The sequence below is a fragment of the Halichoerus grypus genome, chromosome 4, assembly GCF_964656455.1.
Source record: "Halichoerus grypus chromosome 4, mHalGry1.hap1.1, whole genome shotgun sequence".
NCBI lineage: Eukaryota > Metazoa > Chordata > Mammalia > Carnivora > Phocidae > Halichoerus > Halichoerus grypus.
Window position 1 is genome coordinate 122397474 of NC_135715.1, and position 12744 is coordinate 122410217.

Below are 12744 nucleotides of genomic sequence, written 5' to 3' on the forward strand. Positions count from 1 at the left end.
TTAAGGATTCCTTTTCTTCTTATTATTATGAGATGTGATGATGCAAAAGGCTGAACTGGGAGGTCATTATAATGACTTGTGGGCACAGATAAGGGGTTTTGCCTATAGACTTTTTAGTGAAGGTTTATTCTAATGAGCTGTGTTTGCTACATTATTTATTCCCATCATGTTGGAAACAATCATGAAGCCAAATATTCTACCAGTCAGACTGGTTTTTGTCTTTTTTTACATTATTGCAGTAACTACAACCCCTGGGCTAGAGATGCCTAGGAAATGGCAGGGAGTTGCAATGGAGAGAAAAAGAGCTTGAAGGGGTGGAGGTAGTCTTCCTAACAGTAATAATGGCAACTTCCAACAACAATGACTTGCTATTCTGATTAATCAATTTTTTTTTAAATAGCAAGAAATATATGCTTGACAGTTTTATTTTTTTTTAAGATTTTGTTTGAGAGAGAGAGAGCACACAAGTGGGGGGAGTTAGGAGGGGCAGAGGGAAAGGGGGAAACAGACTCCCCACTGAGTAGGGAGCCCAACGCGGGGCTCGATTCGAGGACCTCAAGATCATGATCTGAGCTGAAGGCAGACGCTAACCAAGTGAGCCACCCAGTCACCCCTATGCTTAAGTTTTATTTGAAATGCTCCTTATGTGGGGCAGCTGGGTGGTTCAGTCGAGCAGCTGACTCTTGAGTTTGGCTCACGTTATGATCTCAGGGTTGTGGGATCAAGCCCTGCAGTAGGCTCTGTGCTCACTGGGGAGTCTGCCTGAGATTCTCTCTCTCTAAAAATAAATAAATCTTTTTTAAAAAAATACTCCTTATCTATAATACCATCTAGATATTAAATAGATAATTTGGAATTTTGATAGCATTTAAATCATAAATTTTAAAATATTTCTTCTAAACCACCACACAAATACATTTTTTTCCAAGCCAAAACAGATAGTCCCGTGCTTGAAATGCTGTTTCTAATTTCTAATTTATTTTTACAGGCTAATTTGCAAAATGAAATTGTTTGGATGATTGGTTTGCAGTAAACATGGTATACCAAATTGGTTTCTAAATTTAGAGAAAGGTTGAGTCTCCTCTTATAATAATCAAGAAATAATAGAAGTATTAATGATAATGGAGCTTCCATAATTAAAAAGTCAAATTCTGAAATAACAAGCAGAAATGAACTTTAGCAGGTACTAGCAACATTATAATTCTTGCAAATGGTTATTTTGAGCTCTTTTCATGGGATAAGGCAACCTCCAATATGCAATTTACTAAATGATAATACATGTATCATGTGTCATAATTATGTCTCATAGTCTTGTTGAATGTAGTACTATTAGTCGTAACAAAGATATGGGAAATAGTGCATGAAATTATGAAATTCTGAGTCATAAAAGACAAAGATGTTTTAATGAATGCTTTGATTTCTATATCTGATATTTTAAAAATTTTTAGAAAGTAGTGTTATCCATATAAATGTTTGTTTTCAAAGAAAAATCTTATTTACATATAATAGGATTTGCAGATGAACTCTAGATTTTAAATACAGTAGACTCCATGTCCTTTCTTGGAGGTTTTCGAGGACTGATTTTTGGTAATATCTCTTTGGCATAAAATGTTTTATGAAGTCCAGCTTCTCGAAGCGCTAACTCAAAACGGAGTCTAGGGTCAGAAATTATCTGTAGAAATAAAATACATTTAAATCAGTAGCAATTCATTGAACTAAATTACATTTTATCATTTAGTTCCATATTTCCTCAAGCTGTTTAACTTGTTTATTCTGGGTAGATGACTATAAACTTGGTATATATAGTGACTATATTGTGTTGAGGTTTTTGTTTTTTTGGGGAGGTTTTTTTTTACTGGAAATGTCCAGGGGCACCTGGGTGGCTCAGTTGGTTAAGCAGCTAACTCTTGATTTTGGCTCAGGTCATGATCTCAGGGTCTTGGGATGGAGCCCCAAGTTGGGCTCCACACTCAGCCAGGGAGTCTGCTTGTGGATTTTCTCTCTCCCTCTACCTCTGCCCCTCCCCCTGCTTGGGCTCATTCATACTCTCTCTCTGTCTCTCTCAAATAAATAATAAATCTTTAAAAAAAAGAAAAGAAAATGTCTAAATATTCTTTTTTTTTTTTTTAAGATTTTATTTATTTATTTGACAGAGAGAGACACATCAAGAGAGGGAACACAAGCAGGGGGAGTGGGAGAGGGAGAAGCAGGCTTCCCGCTGAGCAGGGAGCCCGACGCGGGGCTCTATCCCAGGACCCTGGGATCATGACCTGAGCCAAAGGCAGACACTTAACGACTGAGCCACCCAGGTGCCCTGAAAATGTCCAAATATTCTTGACATTATCATTTTCCAGTATATCTGTGGTTTCCAACACAAGGTGTAGGGAATATCTTACTAGTCAAAATATAACACATTGAAATTATTAAAAGATGGGGGAAAACTTACTTTCAGTACTTTAATTGATTCATTATTGATAGCTAGAATTAGAAAGTATAGACAATCATTGTTTAAACCTAAACCACAACCTTGTGCATTGGTCTTTAAATGAATATTCAATTTCTCCATCATTCAGCAATATGTAAATTGTGTTTAAACACATGGCCCCTACTTTAAAAAACAACAACAAAAAAATCACTTGAACTCTCCTTCCAAGGCTGGATTTCTATTTCAAGCAGAATTAGAAAATGTTTCCACCAATGTGATTCTAAGTGGGAACTGAAATATGAGTAGCTCAATTTCTATTTTCATTTATAGCTGATTGGGCCTTTTTCTTCTTCCCCTCCTTCTACGAATATTAAATGTCAAGAGACGCTGTTTGCTATGATAAGGTAGCCACATACAGATTTTAGCTAATGAGGCATTTTACATGGACTTGAAGTCCCCCTAGAGGATGGGATAATAAGCTGTTGAAAGCAGCCCCTCCTTCAAGAGACTCTTAAGCTAATAGGGGTAATAAGAATGTATACAGATAACTACAGCTCATGGCACATGTGAATGATGTTCCAAGAATAGTAGAACACAGAGGTACATCTCCCAGTGCAGGTGAGACTAGGATGACCTCAGGTAAGCAGCAGCACTTGAGCTAACTGTAATGTTCACCCTATTTTTCTACGAAGCAGAGCAGGGAGGAAAAGAGATAGAGCAGGAAAGGAAGGCACATGCAAATTCAGAGGTGAAATAGGTCAATTTGGGACCAGGGCAGTTTCGGTAGAACACTGGAGTAGCAGTCTACTACAGTGGTCTACACATGAAGTAATAAATGCCTAAACTTGGCTGGTAGCAAGGAAGAGAGAACTGTCAAACATTATGAAAGGAAGAATCAAGAGACTCTGGCAACTGATGAGGTACAGAAACGAGAGGCAATGATGTATACAAGATGAAAATACAGAGATTTGTGTCTGAGAAGCAACGTAGTTGAGGCTTAGATCTAGTTTCTCCTCTTCTGGATATAGTCTCTGTGGTCCCCCTCATCCACTTCCAAGGATTCATGCTCCACCTGTGTGCTCCTTAATTATCTCCTGGAATCACCTGTCTTCTCAATTTGTGGTTTGTGAGGTTTAAAATATCTCATTATCCTGAAAGGGGAACCCTCCTACACTGTTGGTGGGAATGCGAGTTGGTGCAGCCACTCTGGAAAACAGTATGGAGGTTCCTCAAAAAGTTGAAAATAGAGCTACTCTACGACCCAGCAATTGCACTACTGGGTATTTACCCTAAAGATACAAATGTAGTGATCCAAAGGGGTATGTGCACGCCAATGTTTATAGCAGCAATGTCCTCAATAGCCAAACTGTGGAAAGAGCCTAGATGTCCATCAACAGATGAATGGATACAGAAGATGTGGTATATATACGTATATACAATGGAATATTATGCAGCCATCAGAAAAAATGAAATCTTGCCATTTGCAATGATGTGAATGGAACTAGAGGGTATTATGCTAAGTGAAATAAGTCAATCAGAGAAAGACAAGTATCATATGATCTCACGGATATGAGGAATTTGAGAAACAAGATAGGATCATAGGGGAAGGGAGGGGAAAAATGAAACAAGATGAAACCAGACAGAGAGACAAACCATAGAGACTCTTAATCTCAGGAAATAAACTGACGGTTGCCGGAGTGGAGGGGGGTGGGAGGGATGGGGTGGCTGGGTGATGGACATTGAGGAGGGTATGTGCTATGGTGAGTGCAACCCCTGAAACAAATAATACATTGTATGTTAATAAAAAAATTTTTAAATGTCTCATTATCCTATTTTTAAAATAGATATCAAGTGACATGGAGATCTCCCTCGAAAGCTGACCTCCATTTCCTCAATTCACCTCCCCAGAAGCAGCCAATCAGTTTCTTGTAAATGTGTTCTAGACATCTTCACCCTAAACATGAAAAGAACAAAACAAGTTCTCTCCCTCCCTAAGTCTGTTTTTACTTCTGTATTCTTATATGGTTAATGGCAGCCACAGCTAATGATTATAATTTACTGAATTACTTCTAGGTGCCAGGCAATATCCTAGGCAATTGACATTTATTATCCTAATCCTCATAAGAACCTTACAAATTATTATTTTACAGATGAAATAAACAAGACATAAAGCTGTTAATAGCTCACACAAGTTCACACAGCCAGTATATAGCGGATGTGGATTTGAATCCAAAATGCAGGCTCTCTTCAGTGTCACTTGCTGCCTAGCTTAGAGTCATTACTCCCTCCTCTCAGAGCCATTCATGCCCCTCCCTCCCATGTTTATGAGGGCTCTGCCATCTGACAAGGATCTGACCCCCCCCCAAACCCACCAATTTTCCATCCAGGACACATTGCTAAAACATATCTGATTATGTAATTCACCTGCTTCTGAGTCTCGCCTGTGCTCACAGGATAATGTCTTAGCAAGCAAGTGCTACTATACTTTTCAGTCTGACCCTAACCTATGTTTCCAATCTCATGTCCCAGCACCCACCCTTGCCACGGACTTTACACTTTCCACCCTCTTCAGCTTGGTGAAACCCTTTATTGCCTCAGCCCAGGTACCCGAGAGTTTTCCAGTTTCTGACCAATTCTTTGCCAACCCCAGCTGCTCTCCCTGCTTTGGCTTCTGGAGACACACTTACATCCTTATAATGAATCCCTCTCCTTTCACCCCACCCCTCCTCCCAACCTATTTTTTTGTATTTGGTTTAAATCACCTGGAATAACTTTTGTTACTGCTGCTAAGAATCCTCGACTAAGATGTAGCTGTTTCCTCTTTGACACTTTGACTTCCCTAGTCAGCATTTCCATGGGTTCCCTTCTCCTTACCACTGCAGCCCTTAGACTTCCACTATGGAGGTGTAGTCTCACCCCAGAGCATTATTGCCATACAGGCTACTTTCCCTCCCAACCCAGCTGCCCTGCTCACTTCCTCCAAGAGAACAAGTCCATCCTGTTTAGGATGTAGCCCTGGCAACCCCACAGTGCCAAATACAGTGTATGTTCCATAAATATTTGTCCAATTAATAAGTGAACCGTTCACAAAGAGGCACACTCGATTTATTTGTCAGTGGGTGAATGGAGTTTCCTACTTTTTAAATAATTAAATATTGAGCTTCTCTCCTTAGATTTGTAAAATTAACAAACTAGGGGGAACTACTTTCTCCCTTAATTTCAGTGACACCCATTCGTTCATCTGTCCTCCCTCCTGACTTCCATCCATCCATCCATCCATCCAACCATCCAAAAAGACTTTTTAAAATCCTTCTCAATCTTTAAAAAAAATAAAAATAAATAAAATAAATAAAATCCCTTCTCAGTAACAGACTAAAAGGAGTCAGAAATTCCTGGAAATGGTTAAATAACACCTTAATACTTTTCCACAGAAAATGTTTTCTTTTATCATTAGCTCGGATGTATTATCTTCAATTCATTTTAATTTCTGAAAGCTTCCCTCTGCTGTGTCTTATCAGTATCATCAATTGTTACTTTAATAGGACTTACATTATGAATTTAAACAAATTCCAAATTGATAGAGAAACGTTTAAACAAAATACAATATTAACACAACTTTAAAGTAAAATTTATAAGTTTTAAAAATAATTTTTAACATAAAAATGTAAATTTAAAAAATAATTTTCAGTGATAGATTCATAATATGTTCAGATAAACTGTTCCAGGATTACCTATCAACTATTTTATAACATTAAGAATTGGGCAGTAATTGTGTGCTATCATTTAGCAGTAAAAATTATGCCAATCCATGTGGCATTCAAATGTAAATACTGAAAATAATCTGAAACCCAAAACACACACTTCCATAAATCTTATCATGGCATTTGCATCAATCATGCTAATTCCCATAATTACCTGGTATTCATTGTAGGTATTCAATGTAAAGAGTGGTTTTTGCAGAATAAATTCTTCTTCAATTCCAATACCCATCCTTGCTTTTGATGCCGTTGTATCTGACATCATTCTAACAGGATCAAACTGAGCGACAATAGCAACCTAAAAGAAGAAAAAGCACGGCTACTTGGATTAAGGTACAAGCTAACTACTTCTGGGGAACACTATTAATGTTTAATGTCTAGTAAAATTTCCTAACTTCAATGAAGATAAAACCAAAGAAGGAAGGGCAGACAGAATATTAAGCCAGGCCAGTCCTAGAGATCCACAAAGGAGTTAATGGTTTAAAAACAAAACATGTTAAAAGGCCATGATATATATTGTTTGCTACTGATTGAATAATTACAGTTAGGATTAAATTTAGATAAAAATTTATCTTTCTGGTACTAAGTCATAGGAAATCTGATCTAGAAAACCTACATATTGAACTACCTTAAAAGTTACCAAAAGTAAAAAACATCAACTTTTAGCCACTAGCAACATATGGCCATGGTAACAACCCCACGAAGATTTCTAGGAAGTTTAATCTGTTCAAGCTCAATCTAGAGAATATTACTCATGGGTAAAGTTGAGTTGTGTTGGCATTTTGGGCAAGATGGGTGAATCCCATTGTGTTAAGCAACTAGATTTCCAGGAATTGTTGTAAACCATTGTTTCCCCTTCTACTGAAAAACTGTAGAGTCATTTTAACCTAAATGCCCTTGTCCTTTATGATAATTGAAATCATTCAAACCTGTATCCTAATGAAAAGAAGCCACTAATTTTGTAAATTATATGCACCATTAGTAACACCTGCCTGTTAATTCCTAAAGTCAAGAATTAGCATTAAGAAAATGGCATTTTGGGGGGCGCCTAGGTGGCTCAGTTGTTAAGCGTCTGCCTTCGGCTTAGGTTGTGATCTCAGGGTCCTGAGCCCTGTATCGGGCTCCCTGCTAAGCAGGAGGCCTGCTTCTCCCTCTCCCACTCCCCCTGCTTGTGTTCCCTCTCTCGCTGTGTCTCTCTCTTTCAAATAAATAAACAAAATCTTTAAAAAAAAAGAAATGAAAATGGCATTTTTAATGCCATTTAGAAACCATAATGACATAACTGGGGTTTGAACGTACTTTAATTATTATAGGTTTCCTAGCCAAAATATCCTATACTATAGTTCTAAACACTGATTACAGGTAATGGGCACAGATAGTTCCTCTTTCAAAGAGTTCACAGATGGAAAGAATTCTAGTCATATGGACTCTGTAGTTATCAAAGTTATATTGTGAACAAGAATGTGTTTAGTAATAATGACATTAAAGTTTTGTCCCCAGAAGGCCATGGTATGTAATTATTTGCTAATGATTGAATAATTTAACTTTTGTTGAATCTAGGATGACCAGGACTTACATTCCTATGCTTTGAATTTATTTCTGTCATCTATTTTATCAAAGAAGATGATATAATAGTTGCATGTATTTACACTTCCTCTAAACTATGCCGTTTAACTAGACCTCCTCGGTTTGAATCCAGTCTGACAGTTACTAGCTGTGTGACTTTGGGGAACCCCTGTGCATCCTCAGTTTCCTCTTCTATAAAATAGGAATACTGCTATAAAATAGAAATAATACATACATCATGGGGTTGTTGTAGAGATTAAATGGGATAAAACCTAAGAATATTTAGAAGAGGGCTTTATACTTAGTATTATTTTTAAAATGTGAACACACATCACTACAAACCTCTGAGGCAGGTACTATTATTAGTCCCATCTTTCAGAGGAGAAAACGAAGCTCAGGGAAGTTAAGTAAAAGATCTAAGTTTCCTCTGCCAATAAGGAGCGAACCAGGTTGTACCAGGTTTGAAGGACACCAGAGGCCAAGTTCTTATCCAAGATTCCAAGTTGCCTCCACCGACATGGAAGGGAAATCAGATAGTCATTTCCAATCAGCAGGGAAATGGTGTCAATGGACTTTGGAGCTTATGAGTTGAACTAACTACTTCCAGAGCAAAACCTCTGAAAAATTATCAAGTAAAACTATTTTATCACATTTCTCAAATTCTTAAATTCCTGCTTTTGCTATCTGCTGTCTACGTTAAAAACTTTTGCCTACTTTTACTAGGCAAAGCAATGCGAGGCTTTAATTCTCACAAAAAAATAGTAGTTTTAAAAAGCATTTTTTCACATGTTTGCTGACTGTAGGGTATTTCCAGAGGTTCCTGCCCCAAAGAGGATTACCTTGCTCTAGCTCCACCGGGTCTTTTGAGAGCATAAAATCCTTATGGTAGATGCAGTTTCACTCCTTTAAGTGGATACTCTTCAGCTAATAAACTAGAGGTAACATGGATGCATTTAAATCTTGGGAGAGCTTTTTGAAAGGTGCTGATAAAGTTATTTTAATATACTAATAAACTGGAAATTGTTCAACATAAATCTAATTGCTCCCAGGAATGAAGATCAGTGTCCCAATTTGGAAAAGTTACATTTTATATCACAGAGGTTGTGAACTAAGCCTACTAATAATGTTATGAAGGACACTTAGAAACCACCCATGAAAATCTCCAAATTAAAAACACCTGTTTCCTAAGGGCTTCTAGCCGGCTCTCTCGCTCTTCTTCTTCATGAGCTTCTTGAAGGGCCACTTCTTTTTTCTCCATCAAACGCTTTTCCAGTAATTCTTGTCTATATTTAACCCTTTAAAAATAAAGCACAAGGACGTTGGGAAAATATAATAATTATGGAAATTATACAGATGGGGCAGGAGGCATGTCAGAGGTGACATGACGGTCATAATTTGTTTTTACTTGTTTTTGGTTGATTTCTCACAGCCACACAACAAAATACACTGGTATAAAATGCAAGCTACAATAATTCTAAGAACCAGAGAACTGCAGATCAGGGGGCAGGAAAAGGTAGGGTAAAATCCAATCCATCTCTTTCATCACTGAAATCATTGTATTGACTCTCAAACTGTCTGTAGCCTGTCACAGCTGCAGCTAATCCGACCCAACAGATGACAGTCTCACTCCTGAGTGATTAGTCCAGCAGTTTTCTGAAGAGTTTTACAATTTGAGATGTTAAAAAGGCGACGTTACTAGTTAAACACACATACTTTCAGAAAGAATAGTAAATAAAATGTTATAATAATATATCCAATTATTGGAACTTAAACCAAACTTTATATTGTCACTCATTTTCTCAAGAATGCCCTTTGTGTGTGTGTGTGTGTGTATAAGTTTAAAAATTGCACTTTGACTGTAGATGGCAGCAAAAACATGATTTTCCCTTAGCATTATGTTTCCATTCTCCTTAAAATCAGCAGATACTAAACCAGAACACATTTCAATACCTCCAAGCTCATTTGACCCTCCTTTGCTGCCTTTTTTAGACAGCCTCCCTTCCCATCTTCTTGCCCAAGCCACTCTTCTATTCAATTATAGGGATGAGATTTATCTTTTCTAAAAAAGTAGACACTTGGGTTCTCAGGGGAGTATGAGGCCATTGCCTTGGTCTTCCATTATTGATGGTTTAGATTTAACTTTAAGACATCAGTCACAAATGTGCTTTGTCCTTAGTGTGTATACCTGCATTTTCCATAGATGTACCCTCACTAGACCTGTTTAATTCTGGATCTTGAGGTTTACTGATGTAGCTGTTCACTATGTATCAAGTCTGTTGCTGAGTGCTTTATGTGTTTTCACTCATTTAGACTTCACCACAACCTGATGTTGGGCTACCAGTGCTGATCCCATTTTAAAGACAAAGAAATGGAGGTATGGACTGGTGATGTAACTTGCCCATGTTCTCACACCCAGAAAGTGGCAGAGCCAGAGATTAAACCCAGGCAGACTGGCCCCAGATCTCCCGCCGACCCTGACCCTCCTACCCCCCTGCTACTAGCCACTATGCTCTTCTCTCTTCTCCCCTTGATTACTCCACTCGCCTCACTGACATGAATACCTGCTGTGTGCTTCCCCTGTGCTAGATATTATGAGCACATTGAGAAAAAGACAGCCCTTAGAAGTTTGTAGTTTAATATAGAGACAAAAAGAGAGGCCTGAGAACGAGTCAAGGTATGCAGTGCCTTCAGAGAGGAATAAAAAAGGGCCACGGGGATTTGCCGGACTGTGGGAAAGACTGGGAGGCTTCAGCAAGAGTTTTAGGGAGGAGGCAGCATCTGAGCTGGGTCTCAAGGATTAGCATTTGGAGAGACATGGTGGTGGAGGGGAGGCTGGCCTTCCTGGCAGAGAGCGAGAGAGAGAGCAAGCCAGGGCAAGGGTGAGTCAAGAAAGGCACTCATGCTCAGGCCCATGTAAATATAGGGTTGGGATCTGAGAGTGGGCAACTTTTAAGTTTTGCCCCCTGGTCACAGTCCTGAGAAAGGAAGAGTCCAAGATGGCTAGAACAGAGTAAGGCATTTGAAGCTGTGTCGTTTGAGCAGAGTGAGTGAATGAAAAAGAAGCCCAGGGAAGTACTGGCAGGCTGAGCCTGGCAGTCACCTGGTTCCTTCAGAGGAGGAAAAAATCTTTAAAACCAGGCTGCTCCTGAGGCTGACATTAAAGCAGCAGCACAGGAGAGGAAAGGAGGGAAGCACGCAGTAGACTCTTGCAGAGTACAAAACCCACAACAGGACTTAGAAGGCAGATCCTGAACTCCTCTGATGGCCATGGCTGTCCTCCTCCTCATCTCCCATATCAGGAGTCGGTGGTCAGATACACAGATTAAAGAAGCCACGAACCAGATTGCTCCCTTTCTCCAAGGCCTCCATGTCATGGGAAGCTATTGCTCATTCTCTCCATTTCACTAAGGCATGACACAACCTCTCTAATGAGGTTCTACTCAATTTATGTACAGAGTACAAGCTAAGTGAACTACTGTGAAGGTTCAATTAAAAGATACCCTGGGATTTGAGAATTACCATATGCTAATTCTCAGAACCTTTGAAAAGTTTCTCTTCCTTTGGGATATATAGGTTGCTTTGTCTGCAACAAAGTTTTGTCTGCTGTGGAAAAGTAATAGTAGTTCTAGTTAGGGGAGCTTGACTAGTGAGGAAGAAGTTGCAAACGAGAGTCAGGCATTTGAACCTGTGTCTGAAGAAGGCTGGCTCACGGTTTACTCTGAGGCTCACTCGCTCATTCAACAAATGTTTACTGAGCACCTGTTCTGCATCAACCACTGTGTCAGGTACTGCATTTACAATTTCAACATGGGAGGCAGGCTTCTGTCCTCACAGAACTGGCAGTCCAGCGGGGATACAAAGACCCAGGCAATTTTGACAAAGGGGGGCCCTTGCTCTGACGAGGCCATGTGATACAGGCCTTGGGAGAGGCACCTTTGCAGACTTGGGGCATTCAAGGGAGCATCCAAGAAGAAGTGTTCTGAATTTTAGACCTGAAAAAGGAGCACAGGGGGAGAGAATAGAAAGAATGTTCCAGGCAGAGAAAAATAACATACGAAGGCCCAGAGGTGAGAAAGCACAATATTTTTGAAGAACTGAAAAATATTCGGGATGACCAAAAGTGAACGATGCAAAGTGAGGAGTGCCAAGAGCTGAGGCTGGAGACGCAGGAGAGGCCAGACTGGGGCTTTGCAAGCATGAGGACTTTGATCAGGGAAATGTGGTGATCAGAAAAACCTCTCCTGTAATAGTATGGACATGGATTGTAAAGAATCAAGACCAGCGAGGGGTGTCCACAGGCAAGTTGATGGTTTCCTAATCTAGGGAACTGGTAGGAGGTAGATATTGAAGAGATACTGAAGGAGAAGACATGGACTTAAAATTTATGTAGGAAATAGAATAAATTGGAATTGTTTATTTTATGGGAGAGCAGAAGAGATAAAGAAAGGAGTTAAGGTTTCTTTCTTGCACAAGGAGCAACGGTGTCCCTCACTGCAACTGGGCACTTAGAAAAATAGGGAAAAGAAGGAAATTAGGCTCAGTTTGAACATAGACCAGCCTTCACAGATCTGGGCTGAAGACGTAGATGGGGGATCTTTATCAACATCATGGAATCAAAGCCATGGAGCAGATGGAATCAATCAGGAAGAGAGTGTGGAGCAATAAGAAAAGTAGGTCTAGGAGTGATTGCCAAGGAAACATTTAGGAAAGGGACAGAAGAGGAAACTATCTAGGAGACTGAGGAGAAATGGTGCCAAAGTAGCGAAGGAAAGTGGCATTAACAATGTCAAATGCTACAGCAAGATCTGATGTAACACCAAATGGTCAGTGGGCTAAATAGGAGGGAGTCATGGGTGATCTTGGCAAGAGCAGTCAGAAGAGAGGTGGCTGACGAATTAGTGGAGCCCACGAGGTGGAGGTGGGTGGGGGAGTGGGGACAACCCCTTCAGCAAGACTGGCACCGCCGTGGGGACGAGGGAGACAGGGGTGCTGCAG

The 12744-nt window shown here is 39.6% G+C and overlaps 1 protein-coding gene across 2 annotated transcripts in view; it reads right to left on the minus strand.

The window, feature by feature from the left end:
* The window catches only part of CCDC148 (coiled-coil domain containing 148), a 286442-nt gene that overhangs the window by 58742 nt on the left and 214956 nt on the right, over window positions 1–12744 (minus strand). The window contains exons 13-15 of one of the 2 annotated variants that reach the window (XM_078070835.1): window positions 8927–9044; window positions 6341–6481; window positions 1470–1672 (exon numbers count right to left, since the gene is read on the minus strand). In XM_078070835.1, coding sequence (XP_077926961.1) covers window positions 1526–1672; window positions 6341–6481; window positions 8927–9044 — 406 coding nt within the window. In that variant the 3' untranslated portion in view covers window positions 1470–1525. Of the gene's footprint in view, window positions 1–1469; window positions 1673–6340; window positions 6482–8926; window positions 9045–12744 lie in introns of those variants that run through there. The other variant, XR_013447145.1, reaches the window with a different exon arrangement.